General features: G+C 41.6%; 1 protein-coding gene across 2 annotated transcripts in view; it reads right to left on the bottom strand.

Moving 5' to 3' along the window:
* Nucleotides 1-18,498, bottom strand: part of LOC115142649 (kinesin light chain 1-like) — a 34,199-nt gene extending 15,701 nt beyond the window's left edge. For both annotated transcript variants that reach the window (XM_065001584.1, XM_065001585.1), the window contains exons 1-9: nucleotides 18,210-18,498; nucleotides 7,207-7,482; nucleotides 6,160-6,390; nucleotides 4,881-4,959; nucleotides 4,293-4,521; nucleotides 3,954-4,041; nucleotides 3,250-3,351; nucleotides 1,178-1,351; nucleotides 569-668 (exon numbers count right to left, since the gene is read on the bottom strand). In XM_065001584.1, the coding sequence (XP_064857656.1) occupies nucleotides 569-668; nucleotides 1,178-1,351; nucleotides 3,250-3,351; nucleotides 3,954-4,041; nucleotides 4,293-4,521; nucleotides 4,881-4,959; nucleotides 6,160-6,390; nucleotides 7,207-7,455 (1,252 nt within the window). In that variant the 5' untranslated portion in view covers nucleotides 7,456-7,482; nucleotides 18,210-18,498. The remainder of the gene's footprint in view (nucleotides 1-568; nucleotides 669-1,177; nucleotides 1,352-3,249; nucleotides 3,352-3,953; nucleotides 4,042-4,292; nucleotides 4,522-4,880; nucleotides 4,960-6,159; nucleotides 6,391-7,206; nucleotides 7,483-18,209) is intronic.
* Between the last annotated feature and the right edge of the window lie 5,400 nt (nucleotides 18,499-23,898).

The following is a 23,898-nucleotide window of genomic DNA, read 5'->3' as shown; positions in this document are numbered from 1 at the left end:
CTCTTAGTAACCAGTTGCTTTCTTTATAATATATACATTCAAAAAGGATTGAAGTATTTCTTGAACAGCTCTTAAAATCAGTCTGCTCTAGCCTGCACCATTCTGTACTTCAAGTCGAATGTTGACTATGTTCTCATTAGCAATGAACCGCTACACTTCATTGTCATTAACTGCGTGTCATAATAACCCATCCTAACAATTGATGGCAAAATGTGACAAATCACAGTTAGCATTGTCTGCTGGCGAACTAGCTGTGTGTGAAAGAATAGTGTTCTAAAATGTCAGAACCACAGACTTATTGTACGTCTATGGTCAGTACAGTCAGGTGCTCTATTGTTCCTTCTAGAAACCGAAGACTTTGAATTCACATAAGGATTTATGTAAATGGACTCACGTTGATGTCGATTGAACGGAACAGCCATTTAATGTGAAAGCAACACTAGATCGTACTGTAACTTTGTGTAGATGAAAAACATTCTGAAAAAAAGTTTGCAAATAAGGAGGCAAAGTGACTACTATCCCCAAGTGTTTGTTGTGGCCCTTTCGAGTTTTGGACTAGTTTGCTCACCATCCACGGATCCAAATTCCTTCTCGTGAGCTTGGGTGAGGATCTCTTTGTAAAGGATTTCCGCCTCCTTGTACTTCCCCTGCTTCAAGTAACACGAAGCCTGGGAGACGGGAGAAAAGGTTCAGACATTTCACCTTTGAACTACAAGTACGCACAAAGCAAATCACTGAACCAGATGCAACCATCACGGTTTTTGATCTTTAAAAGGAAAACAAAGTTCATTCTCATCCTTGCACCATCTTGTTTAGTCTAATACCAATATAAATAAAAACAACATAACAGGATCAAAGAGCTATGGTATGGATGAGCTATTTTGGTTCTCATAGCACAGGGGTGTCAAATTCATTCCATGGAAAGCCTAGTGTCTTTTAAATATGTGTATTAAGCCCTAGACAATCAGGTGTCGGGAGTCAGTTCACCCCCCCCCGTGGAATCAGTTTGACACCTGTGTCGTATGGCCTTAGTGTCTGCTGGTTTTTGTTCTTAATTTGAAACCACTGTCTGATTTGTGCAATTAGTGTCAGAGGAAAGAGAAAACCAGCAATGAGTTGTTCACCCCTGAGCAGCAGTAGACTCAAGCACGGCAGTCAAGCCAGGCAGCCCCCTCACCAGGTTGTTCTTGGTCTTGGCCACGTTGGGGTCGTCAGGGCCCAGCCGGCGCTCGTAGATCTCCAGGGCACGGCAGTAGTAGTACTCCACCTCCTCGTACTTGCCCTGATTCTGGCACAGCAGGGCCAGGTTGTTCAGCTGCTTGGCCACATCAGGATGGTCCTTGCCCAGCACCTATATGGGAGGCGAGAGGACAGAAGCATCAACCAACACGAGTTGAGGTGCAGCCAAATAATCATTGGAACATTTCTAGAGATAGCAACTCATTCTGAAAGACGTATTGTATAAAGTCTCAGTCAAAAGTTGACACCTACTCATTCTAGGATTTTTCTTTATTTTACACATTGCAGAATAATAGTGAAGACATCAAAACTATTAACTAACACAAATGGAATCATGTAGTAACCAAATGGTGTTAAATCAAAATATATTTTAGATTATTCAAAGTAGCCACCCTTTGCCTTAATGACAGCTTTGCACACTCACAGCATTCTCTCAACCAGCTTCATTAGGTAGTCACCTGGAATGCATTTCAATGAACAAGTGTGCCTTGTTAAAAGTTAATTTGTGGAATTTATTTCCTTCTTAATGCATTTGAGCCAATCAGTTATGTTGTGACAAGGTAGGGGTGGTATACAGAAGACAGCCCTAGTTGGTAAAAAACCAAGTCCATATTATGGCAAGAACAGCTCAAATAAGCAAAGAGAAACAACGGTCCATCATTACTTCAAGACATGGCCAGTCAATGCGGAACATTTTAAGAACTGCCATAGAAAAGGAAGACCCGGAAGTTACCTCTGCTGCAGAAGATAAGTTCCTTAGAGTTAAATGTAGCTCAGATTGCAGCCCAAATAACAGACATCTGAACAGCAACTGTTTAGAGGAGACTGCGTGAATCAGGCCTTCATGATCGAATTGCTGCAAAGAAACCACTAAAGGCCACCAATAACAAGAGACTTGCTTGGGCCAAGAAACGCAAGCAATGGACATTAGACCAGAGTTTGTCCTTTGGTCTGATGAGGCCAAATTTGAGATTTTTGGTTCCAACCGCTGTGTCTTTGTGAGACGCAGAGTAGGTGAACGGAGGATCTCCACATGTGCGGTTCCCACCATGAAGCATGGAGGTGGTGTGATGGTGCTTTGCTGGTGACACTGATTTATTTAGAATTCAAGGCACACTTAACTAGCAAGGCTACCACAGCATTCTGCAGCGATACGTCATCCCATCTGGTTTGCGCTTAGTGGGACTATCATTTGTTTTTAAACAGGATTATGATCCTAAACACACCTCCAGGCTGTGTAAGGGTTATTTGACCAAGGAGAGCGCTGAATGCTGCATCAAATGACATGGCCTCCACAATCACCCGACCTCAACCCAATTGAGATGTTTGGGATGGGTTGGACCGCAGAGTGAAGAAAAAGCAGCCAACAAGTGCTCAGCATATGTGGGAACTCCTTCAAACTGTTGGAAAAGCATTCCTCATGAAGCTCTTTGAGAGAATGAGTGTGCAAAGCTGTGATCAAGGCAAAAGGTGGCTACTTTGAAGAATCTAAAATATAATTTGAATTGTTTAACACTTTTTTGGTTATTACATGATTCCATGTGTTATTTCATAGTTTTGATGTCCTCACTATTATTCTACAATGTAGAAAATAGTAAAAATAAAGAAAAATGAGGAATGGAATGAATAGGTGTGCCCAAACTTTTGACTGATACTGTATATATGATAAAACATTGATGTGTTATGGCTGCCATGAAACCATTAGAACTGTTATGGGACAGAGTGACGGCATCATTTATTAAAGAACCTCCGTTATCATCAAAGCTACAAAAAATATAATAGGACCTCATATCAACGTCTCGCCAAGTTAAAAATGATTAATGAGCTGGTGATTAACTTCGGTTATTAGCACCACCTATGTAAAGTTACTGTTCAATTCCAGATTGTGACATTTGCAATTGTTGAGTACATTCATGGGTAATATTGCTAATTGAATGTAGCACAGTACAAATTAACTGACATTGTATCATTGTACCAAGTATTTCTGCACTGGGTATGTACTGCACCCACCTTCTCTCTGATCTCCAGAGCCCTCTTGCAAAGGGGCTCAGCTTCCTTGTACTTCCCCCTCTTTCCATACAGCACTGCCAGATTGTTCAGTGTCGCAGCCACCTGAGAAACAGAAGGATTAGTGAGCAGCTTTCATCATGTTATGTAGCTGCTCTGTGCCTGCAGTGAGGTGAGTCAACAAGGGGTGAGTCAAACAAGGGAGCCTGTACTGTTTTAGTGCTCCCAAAAGTGCAACTACAAAATGTGTAATCTTATAGACCTCTAACACCACTACATTATGACATTAATATAAATTGACAATAGTTATACAATTTGTGATAATGGACATTTCACCTTTGGGAGCACTTTACACTACAGTGACTGAGGACCGATGCCCATGTACTTTCCAGGAGCCTGTGATGTGGATGTGTATGAATGCATATTAACTAACATCTCTCTGGCTAGATGCCTCTCCAAGTGCTGACAACCAGATTTGTCATTAGGAACGTGATAAATAGTACCTTCCTGTAATGTATTAATGGCCCACATACTTTAGGATTAATCAGCCCTTGGAGCCGCTAACGGCGGTTTCAACCTGACCAACTCCAACCCATGTCCTAGCAAATCTTAATATCCAACCAAAGATTAACAACAACAAAAAAATGCAGAAAAGTCCCTTTCGTCTAGTGAGAAAAGAGATTGCTCCATCCGGTAGACTAGCTCACCGCAGGGTGGTCTTTCCCAAGGGTTTTCTCCCGGATAGACAGTGCGTCGTTGAGCAGGTGAGCCGCCTCCTTGTATTTGTTCTGGTCCCTGAAAAAAAGAAAAAAGTAAAGAAAAGGGAAATACATAAGTCTAAAAGAAAAAGATACTGAATACACTCTGTACAGAAGAGAGAAGCAGTGTGTAGATAAGTGGTATTGGTGGTGAAAATGTGTGGTTACAGAGGTGTTACAGTATAATGACAAAGGACAGCAGCACATAAGTGTGATAACCCTTCTCCTGCTGGAGCAGTGTTAATATGGTGGGCTACGACACAAATACACACTCAACCACACACACACCTGTAGACCAGGGCCAGGATGTTGAGCATGGTGGCCACGTCAGGGTGGTCGTGTCCGGATGTCTTCTCCAGGTCTTCCAGGGCCTGTTTGCAGAGGGGCACGGCCACCTCGTAGCGGCCCTGGGAGGCGTACTGAATAACCAGGTTGTGGAGGGTCCTCAGGCGGGCCGGGATCTCATAGCCACCCTGCTGGGCTGCGGCCACCGCTGCGCTGTTATGCTGATGCGGCACTGAAGGAGAGGACGGGGCAGGGGCATATGCGGTTTGTTCACAGTTAGAAGGTTTGGGCTGTTGCCGCAGAGTTTTACGTTCGTATAATATGGATTTGGAATTCTCAATCAATAGAATATAAAGATTTGAAGACTAATAAAATGCCAGTTCTGTGCTAATAAAATTATCGGATTTGAGGGTCCTCAGCTCAATATTAGAGCAACTCCATTTCAAATATGAGACCTTAAATAAATAAAAAATAAAATGACGCAACAGGTTGTTTGACGTTATGCACCAAAGATATGAACATGAAAGAATCTATACTAATCCGATACTGTATGACGACGCAGGATATGGTTGTAATAGACAGACCGCTTACTTCCTTGACTGTTTTCCTCCTCATCATTGGGGAAGAGGTCGTCCAGTGTATCTTTAGGAGGCTCTCCATCTTTCTCCTCCTGGAAAAAAACAATGTCGCTTATTGCCAATTTCATCCTTTTTCAGGACATCGGGTTTGGTCTAAGGAGTGGAATTCTAATTATATACTCAGTGGCAGTTACATTTGCCAAGACCTACCCCACAGTTTACAAACAGCCAGGGTAGCACTTTTGACTAGAAATTAAAGTTACATTGTGCCTTTAAAACCCAGATGGCCACAAGAAGTTTCCATCGAATTTAGAGTCAATGTTTGACAGACAGCAGGGTGCTCAAGGAGACTCATGCACCTCATCACGGTTCCCTTCAGGCTGAACTAGAAACACTCCACCCCACCTTCCACATTCATACCCTCTGTCCTTGCATTCCCAGACACGTACAAGAACTATAAATATTCAACAACTGACATCATTTGAACAGTGCTAAATTCCAGTCTGGACGAGCTCTCGTCAATATGTATAAATGTTAATGGATAAATGAATTGCCTTAACAGCAGCCAAGGGACAGATGACTTCCGCCCAACATACACTTTAATCAGTTCATAATGGTTGGGGCGTCATTGTAAATAAGAATTTGTTCTTAACCAACTTGCCTAGTTAAATAAAGGGTAAATTAATGATTATAATATATATATATATATATAAAAGATGGTGAGTGAGACCCATTCATTCCCCTTGGCAGCCTGCATTGCTCATGGAAAGGGAGAAAAAGAGGGAAGAATAAAGAAGATTACAAGAGGAGTGAAATGGCTCTTTTATGACAGAATATGGCACTCGTCTGTCTAGTTAACTAATAGGCTGCTAGGTTTTACAAAAGACGTGCTCTCAGCTCTCATTTCATCTCGTAGGGAGAATTCCCTAGCCATCAATCCGCTCTAAAAAATTCTCTTGCACATAAATGGAGAGATCCAAATCCTGGTTGAGAATAGAGAATGGCAGTAGAGAAGAGGTCAAGTATTATCGACAGGTCACAGTTGCAACCCCCCAGAAGCGACTTCATCAGCCGAGGCTTATGCAATGCCTGATTACTTGCATTAGGATCACAGCTCTGGAGCTGGTTCAATTGTTTATGATCAGGGAGTTTGTGTGTGTATTACCTCAGAGAAAGAAATGTGTTCTCTTCATACTTCATGAACTGATTTGGCAGCAGTGTGTTTGTGCTTGCGTGCAAGCGATTGTGTTGTGCATCTAAGTATGGGTGTATGCGAGTGCATAACAACTCACAGTAGGGGACACATCCTCGTCGTACTTCTTCAGCTGATTCATGAACTCCAGATGCTTCTTCTCCTCTTCCAGCTGGGCCACACTCTGCTCGCTCTTCTGCAGCTTTTGCTGGGTGCCCGCCAGCTCGTCCCGCAGCCACTGGTTCTCTTGGCACAGTCGACGTACCTGGGCACGCAGCTTCTGCTTCTCCGACTCCACAGCGTTCAGGTGAGCAGACAGGGCCATCATCACCTGATAGAGAAAGGTGCATACATGTAGAGGGATCAATTAATTATGTATGCGAATCAGCCCTAGGACCATGCCTCAGAACGACCTGGTGACTCCTGGCTGTACCCGTCTCCCTGGTCATGCTTCTGATCCAGTTTCTGCTGTTCTGCCTGTGGCTATGGAACTCTGACCTGTTCACAGGGTGTACTACCTTGTCCTGGACCTCCTCTCTCTCACCCTCTCCCGCACCGGCTGTCTCAGCCTCTGAATGCTTGGCTATGAAAAGCCAGCTGCCATTTACTCCTGAGGTGCTGACCTATTGCCCCTCTACAACCACTGATTATTATTTGACCCTGCTGGTCATCTATGAACGTTTGAACATCTTGAAGAACGATCTGGCCTTAATGGCCATGTACTCTTGTAATCTCCACCGGGCACAGCCAGAAGAGGACTGGCCAACCCTCAGAGCCTAGTTCCTCTAGGTTTCTTCTTAGGTTCCTGCCTTTCGAGAGAGTTTTTCCTTCTACATCTGCTTTGCTTGTTCTTTGTGGTTTTAGGCTATGTGTCTGTATAAGTACTTTGTGACATCTTTATAAATCCAATTGATTGATTGATTAATAATGAAGGTCACAATTTGTGGCAGCGGTGGATTCATGTGGACAGAGACAGGCAGCCTACATAACTTGTCTTTCTCTGGTTTAACTTCAAAACATGAAACTCTGACACATTAACTCCTGTTAACGTTAACTCATGGGGATCCCCCCCCCAAGAATGGATTGAGAAACCGTGCTATAACCACCCCAAGTCTCTTCCCATCACCCTTGGACCCTCAACCCTTACCTGCGCCTCGCCCAGCCCCAGCTCGATCATCTCCACTGACTTGCGCAGCAGGCTGGACTTCTCGTGCACCAGGTTGGCCTCCTCGTCCTTCTTCAGACAGCGGATGGTCTCCAGCAGGCTGTGCAAGATGGAGTTGTGCTCGCTCTTCAGCGCCTCCAGGCCCTGGATCACCAGCTTGGTGCTGGAGATGATCTCCTCCTGGGACAGCTTCTCCAGACGGTCTTCCCTGGGGTACACCATGATTGACATTGCCTAGTGGACCTACGACCTAATACACTTAGTGGAGGGAAGTGGAAGAAAATTAAGGTGGATGTTAGGTCACTCTTCGGGCAGTGGTTCCTTTTAATGCCATAACCTCATTTTTGGGAATTTTCTTTGGACCCATCAGAGCAAAACAATAGCCTACTTCTTTTCACAAGTTGTTTTTTAGTGACACAGAAGGGACTAGCCCCTACTAACCTCCATTTGGGAAACTGCTCTAGGGTCAAGTGGGGGGAATACACAGCTCAATTGTCTGGTCTTGTTACGCGCTACACAGAATGCTTGTCAACAGGAGGCTTAATAATGCTCCAAGACAAGTCAGAGTGATGCTCCTGTTAACTATTTACAAAACATAAATATTCTATAGGCTATAGATAGCTACTATTTTGACTGTGCCATGCATAGTTGATATACCTAAGTTCTACAAGATTCCAACATCTTGAGACTTCCACTGTCATTATTAGTAGAATAAAAGCACAGCTCAAGCAAACATTAATTCATTGAGGTTGCTCCGTTTACAATCCACGCTACAAGTTTTGAAATAAACTGGTTATAGATGTACAAGAAAATGGAAGCCTTGGGATACAAAACGACAGGGTAGGAGTCCAATCTAGCCCACAATCTCTACACTCCCTGGAATCGACAAAGCCAGAAGAATAAAACACTTTGCTCCCCCTGCCTTCACAAGACAGTCACATGATTATGCTTGGTGTGGGCATAGCAGCAGAAAATTAGGCTAACCCCCGAGCATTTAGCCCTGAGTTCATCATCAAAGAGCTTGGAGATAAATATTAGGAAACTGTTGTAGCTGGCTGAATGTGCATTTCCATTGTGGAAAAATTCCGCTCTAGTCACTCGTATTAGCATTCTTATTCCAAAATAGGCAGATAATCGAACTTTGTGGTGATTTTTCATTTAAATTGAAATATCCCATTACAAAGTCTGTTTAGAGCCATGGAAACAGACTGCCAGAAATAAAGCACCAAGAGCCAATCATAAAATGAGAACTAGTCCCGCAGTGTGCCTACGTATCATTTCACCTGGATGCACAGAGCGAACGCAAGCGTGCACACACACACAGCTTGACAGAGTAGTACAGTAGGCTACTAGCTTGCATGACATTCTTTTGATATTGAAACCACACATGGCATTGAGCCTCAATCCATTCTTTTCAGCAAGTTCTAAAAATAGGTTGATGATACAGCCAAAGTCTATAGATTCAGAAAAATACAGAATGGGATTCGGCTAAATGTAATCTGGAAACAAACTGAATGGATATCTAGACTCTAGACTACATTGAACACAGGGTAAATAACAACTAGTTCAAACGGTAGCACATAGGCGGTCACCAATGTTGAAACTTGGCATGACGGATTACAGAGGTCCAATTTCAAAGAGTAATGGCGCTTTTATAGGAGCATGAGTCATATTTAATGAGTGGCTACAAAGCCACTATTAAACTTCTCAATGGGCATCTGTAGGAAATTCCATTTCAGATGAACCTCGAGGCATAGTCAACAGCGTGGGAGGAGGGGGGGGGGGTTCTTTGAGCAAGCATAGACAAGACGTTTTCAATACCATAACGCAGTTAGTCCATACATCCAAAAGGTAATGAGATCTGGTATCAAAAACACTATAGATTTATTTGCATGGTAAAGCAAAGTAGTATAGTACAGAAATAATGCCACACATGCGAACCAAGCATACAGCAGTGATTAGTCTTCACAGGGTCAAGTACTGTTCAGCTACAATAGGTTAAGATGTGGCTAGTAGAATAATTAGGTCTAATTATTCATTGCGGTATGTAAGTTAGCTGTGGGCTAAAGGGAAGCTTGACATTAGCTCTCTCTTAATTATTTACACAACGTCCCAAGGTGCACTCAGAAGAAGGAAAAGGCACAACGCAGAAAAACAATTATGATGTTATCTCACATGAATAAGGGATATTGGGTTCCCTCAACAGAAAACACTAGCCAGGGTTGTACTAGCCTACATTGTATTCCCTTTCAGTCAATTCAGAGGAATTCATTGAAATACAACTAATTAATTAACAATTGCTCATAATTCTCTACTGTGGAGTTATCAATTAATGAAGTTGAATAAAGTTCCTGATTTGACATGGTATAGACCACAAACAAAAGCTTCTAGCAAATATGACGATGGTGACCGGGACACACTGCCATTTAAAGGAGAAGGAAGCTGAAATATAAAAATTGCCCTCCTCACTTCCTCTGCATAATAGACCACCACCACGGGTGACATTAAAATTGCATGAGAACAGTGTGGTTAATTCAGACGCTGTCTCCATCTCCATGCCCTGTCTCGTGTCATCCAGTCTCTTTGGTAGCATAAAGCCATTCCTCTACAATCCCATCACGTCCGGATTGAATTATAGGGCCCATTGGTGAGCTCTCTTTTAGCTGCTGATGACTTATGGGAGTGCTTTGTCTTCTCTTGCCTCTGGTCTCTGCCGGTTACCAGTGGATAGGAGGGATTGCAGACTGATGTTTCTGATTTAGGGACATGTGGGAAGGAGGCACAGGTGGCTTTGGTTGGGGAGATGATATGTAGGGACGGCTGGAAACCTACTGGGGATGTCAATCAAAAAAAGAATACAACTTAAAAATACCTGAAATAGCTTGGTATACATGGTCATCATAAATCGCAAAAGCCTTCTTTGCAAAGTGAGTTGGGTCTACAGACAATCACAGACTACAAAAAGAAAACCAGCCATGTCACAGACACCGACATCTTGCTTCCAGACAAACTAAACACCTTCTTTGCCCGCTTTGAGGATAATACAGAGCCATCGACGCTGCCCGCTACCGAGAACTGTGGGCCCCACCCTCTCCATGGCCGACGTGAGTAAGACATTTGAAAGTGTTAACCTTCACTAGACTGCCAGCACAGACGGCATCCCTAGCCGCGTCCTCCTAGCATGCGCAGACCAGGTGGCAGGTGTATTTACCGACACATTCAATCTCTCACCATTCCTAGTATGCTGTCCCCACATGCTACAAGAAGGCCACCATTTTTCCAGTACACAAGAAGGCAAAGGTAACTGAACTAAATGACTATCGCCCCGTGGCACTCACTTCTGTCATCATGAAGTGCTTTGAGAGGATAATCAAGGTTCATATCACCTCCACCTTACCTGTCACCCTAGACCCACTTCACTTTGCTTACTGCTCCAATAGGTCCACAGATGACGCAAATCGCCATAACACTGTCCTATCCCATCTGGATAAGAGGAATACCTACGTAAGAATGCTGTTCGTTGACTACAGCTCAGCATTCAACAACATAGTACCCTCCAAGCTCAACCCCACCCTGTGCAATTGGGTTCTGGACGTCCTGACGGGCCACCTGGGGGGTGGTGAAGGTAGGAAACAACATCTCCAGATCGCTGATCCTCAACACTGGGGCCCCACAAGGGTGCATGCTCAGCCCCCTCCTATACTCCCTGTACACCCATGACTGCGTGGCCATGCATGCCGCCAACTCAATCATCAATTTGCAGACAACATTAGTAGGCTTGATTAGCAACGACGACACAGCCTACAGGGAGGTGGTGAGGGCACTGGGAGTGTGGTGTCAGCAAAACAACCCCTCACTCAACATCAACAAAACAAAGGAGATGATCGTGGACTTCAGGAAACAGCAGAGGGAGCACCCCCCTATCCATATCAACGGGACAGCAGTGGAGAAGGTGGAAAGTTATGTTCCTCGATGTGCATATCACGGGCAAACTGAAATGGTCCATCCATACAGCATCCTGCTGTGTTGCATCACCGCCTGGTACGGTAACTGCACCTCCCACAACCGCAAGGCCATCCAGAGAGTGGTGCGGTCTGTACAAGCAACACCGAGGGCAAACTACCTGCCCTCCAGGACACTTACAACACCCGATGTCCTGGATGATCTTTTTGGCCTTCCTGTGACAACAACCACCCGAGCCACTGCCGGTTCACCCCGCTATCATCCAGAAGGCGAGGTCAGTACAGGTGCATCAAAGCTGGGACTGAGATTGAAAAATAGCTTCCATCTCAAGGCCATCAGACAGTTAAATAGCCATCACTAAACACAGGAGGCTGCTGCATACATACAGATTTGAAATCATTGGCCACTTGAATAAATGAATCACTAGTCAACTTAAATAATGTTTCCATATCTTGCATTAATCAGCTCATATGTATAAATTGTATTTTATACCATCTTGCCTATGACGCTCGGTCATTGCTCATCCATATATTCTTATTCCATTCCTTTATTTAGATTTCCAGGTAGTTGTTGTGGAATTGTTAGATTACATTTTAGATATTGCTGCACTGTCGGAACTAAAAGCACAAGCATTTTCCTACACTCGCAATTACATCTGCTAACCATGTGTATGTGACGAATAAAATTTGATTTGAGTATAGGGAAACAGGAAGACACTGCTGTTTATACTGAAGGTGGATCAGCTAAGCCACTTTATCTTCTGAAGAATCTGACTTTGCTTTTCACTACTTCTATTAAGGATGTATTGACATTTACAAGTAGACATTTTACAGAAAGTAACTAAGATTGACAGTTTGTGTCTTGAACAAATGCATCTGCAACCTTCTAATATATCCATTAACTCATTCAACGTCAACAATCAATAACATAGCCTCTCACAAGTTGAAATTAATATGTGTATTTTTTATTTATTTAACTAGGCAAGTCAGTTAAGAACACATGTTTATTTACAATGACGGCCTACCGTGCAAAGTGCACATTCTATAACATAAGCTACCCAACAGTGGTGCTAAAACTACCACAAGCTTACAGGCCTAGGTCACACATGCATGCTATGAAGTCTTGCTCTGGACCAGACATAAAAGGCTTGGATCAGCATTTAGTGTCTGGTTCCTCTCAGGGAACCAGTTTATTAGTAAGACTACACTTTCCATCTAACTGTGGCTAAATGGTTGATTTAATGTATGTGAATATAGGTAGGCCTATTTGTACACAATATCAAGTGAAAATAATGCATTGATGCTCACAGAACTCTTCTTGCTTAGATACACCGAAGGCCTTTAGACTAGAGGTCGACCGATTAATCGGAATGGCCGATTAATTAGAGCCGATTTCAAGTTTTCATAACAATTGTAAATCGGTATTTTTGGGCACCGATTTTTTTTTAAACCTTAACTTAACTAAGCAAGTCAGTTAAGAACACATTCTTATTTTCAATGACGGCCTAGGAACGGTGGGTTAACTGCCTTGTTCAGGGGCAGAACGACAGATTTTCACCTTGTCAGCTCGGGGGATCCAGTCTTGCAACCTTACAGTTAACAAGTCCAACACAATAACGACCTGCCTCTCTCTCGTTGCACTCCACAAGGAGACTGCCTGTTACGCAAATGCAGTAAGCCAAGGTAAGTTGCTAGCTAGCATTAAACTTATCTTATAAAAAACAATCAATCATAATCACTAGTTAACTACACATGGTTGACATTATCTAGCGTGTCCTGCATTGCATATAATCTGACTGAGCATACAAGTATCTAAGTATCTGACTGAGCGGTGGTAGGCAGAAGCAGGCGCGTAAACATTCATTCAAACAGCACTTTTGTGCGTTTTGCAAGCAGCTCTTTGTTGTGTGTCAAGCATTGCGCTGTTTATGACTTCAAGCCTATCAACTCCCGAGATGAGGCTTGTGTAACCGAAATGAAATGGCTAGCTAGTTAGCATGCACTAATTGTCGTTGTGTTGCTGGTTCGAGCCCAGGGAGGAGCGAGTAAGCTATACTGTTACACTGGCAATACTAAAGTGCCTATAAGAACATCCTAATAGTCAAAGGTTAATGAAATTCAAATGGTAGAGGGAAATAGTCCTATAATAACTACAACCTAAAACTTCTTACCTGGGAATATTGAAGACTCATGTTAAAAGGAACCACCAGCTTTCATATGTTCTCATGTTCTAAGCAAGGAACGTTAACATTAGCTTTCTTACATAGAACATATTGCACTTTTACTACCTTCCCAAACCTTTGTTTTTGCATTATTTAAATCAAATTGAATATTTTTCATTATCTACTTGAGGCTAAATGGATTTTATTGATGTATTATATTAAGTTAAAATAAGTGTTCATTCAGCATTGTTGTAATTGTCATTATTACAAATACTTTTAATTAAAAAACAAATATTATTTTATTTATTTTTAAAATCGGCCGATTAATTGGTATCGGCTTTTTTGGTTCTCCAATAATCGGTATCGGTGTTGAAAAATCATAATCGGTCGACCTCTAGACTATAATGGACACATGCTGACTTGAGATCCACGCATATAATTTCAAATTTCTCAGAACTCTCCTTTTGAAAGTCCAATTTACACACGCATATTTAAAGTGAGGATAGGGCCCGTAGATCTCAATTCTATCAAGTCAAGTCAAAAGCAATGTTCTTCCGATGTTTACCAGCAAAAGACAAATGTTGTTTTGAACATCCTAGACAACCAGTTACGGAGATTGAATGAAAAGCCCTGCTGAGTCGCTAACCACCCTCTCCCCTTTGTCTCCTCGATGTGAAGCACCAAGGCTAAAGATACTTTTATAAACAGCTGGTCTGATATAATGGCTCTTCAAGCTGACATTTTCCAACCATTCTGGCAATGGTGAGTCATGGCAATGAATCATTGATGCTGGTTCAAATGCCACGCTGCCTCTTTCAGTGAGGCAGAAGGAACAGGAAAGAGGGATACCTCGTCAATTGTACAACTGAAATGTGTCTTCCACATTTAACTCAACCCCTCTGAATAGAGAGGTCATGTAAGTCGTCTGTGCCCGGGGAATAGTGGGTTAACTGCCTTGCTCAAGGGCAGAACGACAGAGGGGCTCCCAAGTGGCGCAGTGGTCTAAGGCACTGCATCTCAGTGCTTGAGATGTCACTAGACACCCTGCTTCGAATCCAGGCTGAATCACAACAGGCCGTGATTGGGAGTCCCATAGGGTGGTGTACAATTGGCCCAGTGTTGTCCAGGTTTGTTCTTAAACTTGCCTAGTTAAATAAGGATGTACATTTTTGACTGACAAAGGAGACAACAGCCCAACGTGATTTCAGAAGTCGGTATCACGAGGGTCAATTATAGGCCTATTACCGTTTGTGTCAGCCTGCTTTGAGGTTTCACCACCAGGGCATACATTTATTTGACAGAGCACGTTGAAAGGAAACTTCACTGCAAACTACTATGAAAATAATTACAGAGGAACAAAAGCTTTCATACAGTACTGTATGTCTTCTGGGTGTGTGCACTTGAACACCTGTCTGGTAAAACTGTAACTAGGGGACCAATTTCTTCCTTTTATCTCACTCTTTCAGATCCAGTTACATATCGGACTGCCGTTGTTATGAGATGTCTGCAGTCCAAAGGTCACTTTACTTCTCCACTCTAGTAAATAAACTGCCAAGTGGACTGGACAAGCATCTCTGCTCAAACCGTTTGATGTCTGTTATTAGGAAAAAACGTCTGGGGGCAGGGCTCTAAATTAACATTTTTCATTTGTGGCAATGGTGCTCCCAATTTAAATTCTAGCTACTTTTGAAGCACACGTTGAGCCCTAGAAACTAATATAGAACTCTGTAAATACATGACTTTATTATAAAAGCTTGGTAAGAATACCTGTCATTGAAACTACAAAGTCATTTGTGGAATATTAGGTTTCTACATTGTGTTAAAGCACTATTTTCCTATTGAGATGCATTACATTGAAAAGAAACCAGCAGGTTTCTGATGAGGACACGCAAGAGATATGTCATTCATTCATTGCAATGATCATTGATATGCTGAAGAAGCTATCCCTTTTCTTTTCTTTGCGCCCCCAAATGTTTGGATATACTGGTAAGGTTGTTAGCCAATGAGGTAACATGACTGAAGAAAGACAAATGGTTATCATCGTCGACAAGCGAGTAGTTTTAGAACATCTCACGATATGGTTTATTAATGTAAAATGTGGTCCCATCGATTAGAGTTTGACCGACTACGATTTTTCAACGCCAATACCGATATTGGAGCAACAAAAAAAGCCGATACTGATTAATCGCAATGAACACTTATTTTAACTTAATATAATACATAAATGAAATCTATTTAGTTTCAAATAAATAATGAAACATGCTCATTTGGTTTAAATAACACAAAAACTGTTTTGGAGAAGAAAGTAAAAGAGCAATATGTGCCATGTAAAAAAGCTAACGTTTACGTTCCTTGCTCAGAACATGAGAACATATTAAAGCTGGTGGTTCAATATTCCCAGGTCTTCAATATTCCCAGTTAAGAAGTTTTAGGTTGTAGTTATAAGAATTATGAAGCGTCGACTATTTCTCTCTATACCATTTGTATTTTATATACCTTTGACTGTTGGATGTTCTTATAGGCACTTTAGTATTGCCAGCCTAATCTAGGGAGTTGATAGGCTTGAAGTCAAAGAGCGCTGTGATTCAAGCATTGATACGAGCTGCTGGCAAATGCAGTTTAAATGAATGCTTACGAGCCTGCTGCTGCCTACCACCGCTCAGTCAGACTGCTCTATCAAATCATAGACTTAATTATAATAAACACAGAAATACAAGCCTTTGGTGATTAATATGGTCAAATCCGGAAACTATAATTTAGACAACAAAACATTTATTATTTCAGTGAAATACGGAACCGTTCTGTATTTTATCGGAAGGGTGTCAACCCTAAGTTTAAATATTGCTGTTACATTGCACAACCTACAATGTTATGTCATAATTATGTAAAATTCTGGCAAATCAGTTCACAGTTCGCAACAAGCCAGGCGGCCCAAAGTGTTGCATATACCCTGACTCTGCTTGCACTGAACGCAAGTGAAGTGACACAATTTCCCTAGTTAATATTGCCTGCTAACATGAATTTATTTGAACTAAATATGCAGGTTTTAAAAAATACATACTTCTGTGTATTGATTTTAAGAAAGGCCTTAATGTTTATGGTTAGGTACATTTGTGCAAAGATTGCATTGCCCGAAAAAAAGCACCCTTTTGGCGAAGTTGAATAAGGCTGTGATTCAATAAATTAACAGGCACCGCATTGATTATATGCATCGCAGGACAAGCTAGTTAACCTAGTAATATCATCAACCATGTGTAGTTAACTAGTGATTATGTAAAGATTGATTGTTTTTTATAAGATACGTTTAATGCTAGCTAGCAACTTACCATGGCTCCTTGCAGCCACAAGGTCGTTTTGATGCTGCACTCGCGTTAACAGGTGATCAGCCTGCCATGCAGTTTCCTTGTGGATTGCAATGTAATCGGCTCCCAAAAAGGCCAATTACCAATTGTTATGAAAACTTGAAATCGGCCATAATGAATTGGCCATGCCGATCTCTACCGTCGATATACTACAAGAAAGACCTAGTTGGGCTACAAGCAAGCCTTTTTCGCTGCAGTAATGGTGAAACCATGACGCTAATGAGTCTGCACTCCATCGTCTCTCTAGGGCAGTGTTTCCCCAAACTCAGTCCTCGGGACTCCATGGGTTTACCTTTTGTTTTATGCCCTAGCACTAAACAGCTGATTCAAATAATGAACTCCTCATCAAGAATTCATTATTTGAATCAGCTGTGTAGTGCCTGGGCAAAAAAATAAACGTAAACACCTTGGGGTCCCCAGGACTGAGTTTGGGAAACGCTGCTCTAAGGGCACTTGAAAACAACGGTACAGCGAAGCCTTATCATTACAATAATTATTATCTGGGAGATTTGTTTTCATAGGTGCACAGTTCTCCCAAAATTAAACTCCTGGTCGCACTAGATGGGTGCAATTGCAGCCCCCTTTACACTTCTATTGGTTAATTTTTGTGCTAGGACTCCGGTACACAGGCGCAAAGCGGGGGCGCTCCAGTACAGTAGATGGCGGTAATGCACCATAACATCAAATGCCAACTGGCGATAAACCCCAAAGAAGAGGCGGGGGTGACAATGGTAGCTAGTTAGCTAGGACACAGGTATATGCAAAACTGGAGATTCCACCAAGTAGGTGTGGATATCACAATTGTCTACATTGGGCCATTTGATAGGGATGCCTCTCCAGCTATGGGTAAACAAACAGTGACTTAAGTATACTGCGATAGCTGAATGCTAAGACTAACAGTAAAGCTAACAAATTAGTGGCAGAATAATGTTCATGCAAATTATTTGTTGTTGTGATCGACAAGTATGTTAATAATAACGAACGACACTTGACGCTGCTGAAAACGTTTATTGAAACGACAAAATGCGTCAGCATTAAATGGGAGTAATTAAATGGGAGTAACAGGAGTAGCCTGCGGCTTTATCATTCTCGGGGGCGTGATCACGTTAATCCACGCCTTGCCGTGTATCTATAGACAATAGCATGAAGACGGCGGGGGCGTTCGTGCATCAATCAATGGGATGCGCCCCTGCCCAGTCATGTGAAATCCATAGATTAGGGCCTAATGTATTTATTTAAAATTGACTGATTTCCATATATGAACTGTAACTCAGTGAAATTGTTCAATGTTAGGTTTATTTATTTTTTCAGTATAAATAAAATAAGCCTTTACAAGAACTGTTATCAATAGGCTACTTACTGTCTGCAGTTAGGCTGTGTGGTCAATAAGGCAAGAACAAACACACTGCCTCTCTGATTGTGTCTTTCTTATGCAAAGTGTTGAATTCTGTGAGCCAAGACAAAAACACAGATGCTGTTATATGTATGTGGTTACATACCTAAATTGGTTAATTCCTCGTAGGACAGCAAGGAACTATAGGAGCCTTCTCGATGTACATGCAACAGCAAGAAACCTATCCCAACAGAATTCGCAGATGAGCACCGCGATTTGGTTCGGGAAAAATGCGTGATTTTTTTTACAAGAACGACGCCATTTCATTGCGCACAACTGACAAACAAACTCTTTGACGGTACATTCTAAATAAATATCAGGGCGACCGCAATGATAAATGTGTTGCCAACGGAGCTTATTTTAAATCCAAAATGTCTTCCATGGATATTGATCTCCCAGCATCCACAGCGAATATTTTTGAATGACGTCGTCATGTATTGGATTTTTCGGGCGTGGCTGCACAGAGGCTGTGTATATGAGTAACAAATCCAAATACATCATTCCCATAGATACATCATTGGTCATATAGATAAATAAATCCACCATTAATTTTATTAATTTGATACTTGCCTTCAACTGGTCTACATAGCAAATACATGAAATGTGTTGATTTGATTAATAACCTAGTTATACAAAATATATATATAATTAAATAGTTCTAACCAAACAAAAAAAGAACAAAAATCCAGATGTTCGAATATGGTAAAAAAAAAAAAGTTCAATATTTCACAATTTAATGTTACATGGTTCGTTACCCTGAAAGTAGTCTACGGAAGAAACGAATCCATTGTTCAGTTTTCCTTGAACATCCACTAAACTATTTAGCTAACATTAGCCACGACTAGCTAATAATATATATATTTTTAAAGGAAATGTATTAAACAAACAGTCCTCAAGAAGGAAAGGGATCAATAGTTTCTAGTAAATCATTGTGTGATGCATTTATTCATATGATACGAAGACAATTAGGAACAAGGAAACTCATTTGAACGCGGCAAAAGAGTTGCGGGGTAAACCACACATCACTCGACGAACAACATTAATACCGCGTTCAAGACAACTTGGAAGTCGGAAATTTGAGACATGTAAACTCTTTGTGGAAAGATGAGGTCAGAGTTTCACACTTTGATATGATCAATATATGACCAATAGGAAGCTCTACGCAAAAAACGCAAGCAAATTCAAGTTGTCATGAACAAGGCATAAACGTAATTCAAAGCCCACATACCCAGGCTTCATTCCAAACACATAAAAGACACACCCTATCCCCTCAGCCCTCAAATTAAGTGATTGCAGGGCGAGGGAAGAAGGAATGATTTTTAAATGGATCGCCCTTGCCTGGAAATTCGTCACTCATTCATTCCCGCGATGACGTTGATTTCAGCCACCGGTAGCTTGTGGGTGCTTTATATGCTCTACAGTCAATTATGATTGCATGTCTACTTATATTAACTATATAATTATTAATATACGACTACTGTATGATAGCTTGTAAATGAATTAGCTAACTAACATTAGCCTGCCTAGCTGGAACTTCTGAAGAATTTAAATGTTTTATTTCTACAATTTCTAAAAGTCAACCAAACAAAAAAATCATTACTTTTACAAGAAGTGTTTGTGCATTAGTAGCACAATTTCTAACCTTTTTACATTCGTTTTTACTTACACTTGTATGTTGACTTATCCATATTGACATTGAGGTTTTAAGTTTCGGTGGACTTTTCTTAGCGGATGTACAATCATCGCAAATTTAATTTATGTGGCGTTTCAGGCCCAAAGTGAACATAATTGTACACTCACAAACTCAATAAAAAAACAAGGGCTGAGGTGCTTACGATTGTTTGGCGAAGGTAGGTGGATGAGGGTGTATCTTTTTAAAATTTGAAACGCAGCCTGGAGACGTGATAGTCCGGTGTCCCATTGTGATATAGCTACATAGCTCTGACAGATGGGATCCACTTTCAGCGATAATTTGTCAAACCACACTAGCTTCGCCAGGAGTGGCTCAACATGTGGTTGCTAGCAAACCGACAGCATGCTATGTATCAACCGGCCAATGCATTTGTTTGGGGTGGCAGTTAACCTAGTGTTTTGAGCGTTGGGCTAGTAACCAAAATGGTTGCTAGATCGAATCCCTGAGCCAACAAGGCAGTTAAACCACTGTTCCTAGGCCGTTCTTATCTGACTTAGTTAGATAAAGGTAAAAAAAAATCAACACTCAAACCAGTAAGGTCGGTTAGTCAATCACGGTTCGATATTGCAGAGAATCGCGCCATTTTCATATTCCCTGGCCCGTGCTCGCATTGCCCAACGGTCCCCCGCCCTCTTCGCTTCCCTTGGATGGAAATGAATGGATTCTGTTTTTTCATCGCCCCCTATCGCCATCAGTGGATAGCTATTGTGGACACGCAGCTCGAACACACACCTTCTAAAATGTGCCGTGGATTACACACTGTTCAACCTTACTACATCTTTCAAATGATTGGACCTTAAAGGTTATATTTCCAGACAGAAATATCACAGACGACCTGATCGAACCTGGTTCTCATGTGACAATCACCCCAACCTCAACAAGCAACCAATTTAGTAACCACACCACCAAATGAAACAGCAGATTCCCATTTTTGAATTGTTCGGTCACCTCTGTCCTGAGCTACTACTAACAACACAACACCTGTGAGACCTGAGGCAGATAGACCTGCAAAAAGTAAGAGGGGGAGGAGGCTATAGAGGATCAACATGGAGAGGATGTTGCTGACAACGAGGATGAACGGTTCTTGAAGGCTGGGCACACACTGGTTGAATCAAAGTTGTAATTTGTGACGTGGAATCAACGTGGAAAATACATTGGATTTGAAAAAAGTAATCAACCAGTAATGTTTTCATCCCTGGGGGATCGCCCAGGGAGCCATACAAGCCAGAACAGACACTGGGCCTAGGTCACACATGCATGCTATGAAGTCTTGCTCTGGACCAGACATAGGCTCAGCATTTAGTGTCTGGTTCCTCTCACTTACACTTTCCCATAACGTTCCCGCCTAACTGTGGCTAAATGGTTGATTTACTTTATGTGAATATAGGTAGGCCTATTTGTTCTCAATATCAAATACAAATAATGCATTGATGCTCACATAATTCTTCCTGCTTAGATACACTGAAGGCCTTTAGACTATAATGGACACATGCTGACTTGAGATCCACGCATATAATTTCATATAATTTCTCTGAACTCTCCTTTTGAAAGTACAATTTACACACACATTCAAAGTTAGGATTAAAGTTAGTATGTCCCCATTCTATCAAACGCAGTAAATCAAAAGCCACGTTCTTCCGGTGTTTTCCAGCACAAGACAAATGTTGTTTTGAACATCCTAGACAACCAGTTACGGAGATTGAATGAAAAGCCCTGCTGAGTCGCTAACCACCCTCTCCCCTTTGTCTCCTCGATGTGAAGCACCAAGGCTAAAGATACTTTTATAAACAGCTGGTCTGATATAATGGCTCTTCAAGCTGACATTTTCCAACCATTCTGGCAATGGTGAGTCATGGCAATGAATCATTGATACTGGTTCAAATGCCACGCTCAGAAGGAAAGGGAAAGAGGGATACCTAGTCAGTTGTACAACAATGCATTCAACTGAAATGTGTCTTCCGCATTTAACTCAACCCCTCAGAATTAGAGAAAAACATTAAAAACATTACTGGTTGCCTTAATCGACATCCACATCGTCAGCGCCTGGGAAACAGTGGATTAACTGCCTTGCTCAGGGGCAGAACGACATATTTTTGACAGGTGTATAAAATTGAGCACATGGCCATGCATTCTCCAAACATTGGCAGTAGAATGGCCTTACTGAAGAGCTGTGACTCCCTCTTAGAGTCAACTGTAAGTGCCGTTATTGGGAAGTGGAAACATCTTTCATATTTTAGATTCTTCAAAGTAGTCACCGATTGCCTTGATGACAGCTTTGCACACTCTTGGCATTCTCTCAACCAGTTTCACCTGGAATGCTTTTCCAACAGTCTTGAATGACTTCCCACATATACTGAGCACTTGTCTGCTGCTTTTCCTTCACTCCGCGGTCCAACTTATCCCAAACCATCTCAATTGGGTTGAGGTCGGGTGATTGTGGAGGCCAGGTCATCTGATGCAGCACTCCATCACTCTCCTTGGTCAAATAGCCCTTACACAGCCTGGAGCTGTGTTTGGTCATTGTCCTGTTGAAAAACAAATGATAGTCCCACTAAGCGCAAACCAGATGGGATGGCGTACCGCTGCAGAATGCTGTGGTAGCCATGCTGGTTAAGTGTGCCTTGAATTCTAAATAAATCACTGACAGTGTCACCAGCAAAGCACTCCCACACCATCACACCTCCTCCTCCATGCTTCACAGTGGGAACCACACACGCAGAGATCACCTAATCTGCGTCTCACAAAGACACAGTTGGAACCAAAAATCTCAAATTTGGACTCATCAGACCAAAGGACAGATTTCCACTGGTCTAATGTCCATTGCTCATGTTTCTTGGCCCAAGCAAGGCTATTATTCTTATTGTTGTCCTTTAGTAGTGGTTTCTTTGCAACAATTCGACCACGAAGGCCTGATTCGTGCAGTCTCCTCAGAACAGTTGATGTTGAGATGTGTCTGTTACTTGAACTCTGTGAAGCATTTATTTGGGCTGCCATTTCTGAGGCTGTGAACTGCAGCAGAGGTAACTCTGGTTCTTCCTCTCCTGTGGAGGTCCTCATGAGAGCCAGTTTCATCATCGTGCTTGATGGTTTTTGCAACTGCACTTGAAGAAACTTTCAAAGGTCTTGAAATGTTCCACATTGACTGACCTTCATGTCTTAAAGTAAGGATGGACTATTATTTCTATTTGCTTATTTGAGCTGTTCTTGCCATAATATGGAATTGGTCTTTTACCAAATAGGCCCATCTTCTGTATACCACCCCTACCTTTTCACAACACAACCGATAGGCTCCAACGCATTAAGAAGGAAATAAATTCCACAAATTAACTTCTATCAAGGCACACTTGTTCATTGAAATGCATTCCAGGTGACTACCTCATGAAGCTGGTTGAGAGAATGCCAAGCGTGTGCAAAGCTGTCTGACATCAAGGCAAAGGGTGGCTACTTTGAAGAATCTAAAATTATTGACCACTTTTTTGGTTACTACATGATTCCATATGTGTTATTTATTAGTTTTGATGTCTTCACTATTATTCTACAATGTAGAAAATAGTAAAAATAAAGAAAAACCCTTGAATGAGTAGGTGTGTCCAAACTTTTGACTGGTAGTATAAATCAATGTATATGCAAAAACACAGGTATTGAAACAAACAATTTTGAAAATCAACCTGCAATACATGCTGTGAAATATGATGATGAACGTGGTTTTGAGTGTTTTTTTAGCAAACATACATTTTTCTTTTTCTCAACAAGCTTGTTCAAATTCAGCTCACTTCGAGCAGAATTTCTTTAGTAAACCCACTTAAACACATTATCTTAAATTCTTGTCCTTTTGCCCTCAACCCACAGAATAATTTTGTTTAAGCCATTTTTTTTCATTCATGAAAGAGATGGAACAATTCTTGAAAGTGTTGATTTTTAAAAACATATTTGGCTTTTTTTTTTTACCATGCAGATGATGATACCATAGTCTAGGAAAGGAAGCAGCAGTTGGGTTAATGTCTTTTTAATGGATACAGTAAAATACAGTAAACAGTTATTTGATCTGTACTCTAACCCAAGGTTATTAATTGTTTTTCTTAGATTATCAATATGCTTTCCA

This window comes from Oncorhynchus nerka, linkage group LG15 (assembly GCF_034236695.1).
Source record: "Oncorhynchus nerka isolate Pitt River linkage group LG15, Oner_Uvic_2.0, whole genome shotgun sequence".
Lineage (NCBI taxonomy): Eukaryota > Metazoa > Chordata > Actinopteri > Salmoniformes > Salmonidae > Oncorhynchus > Oncorhynchus nerka.
Note: the sequence above shows the minus strand (reverse complement) of the source record. Positions and strands in the feature narration are given on the sequence as shown.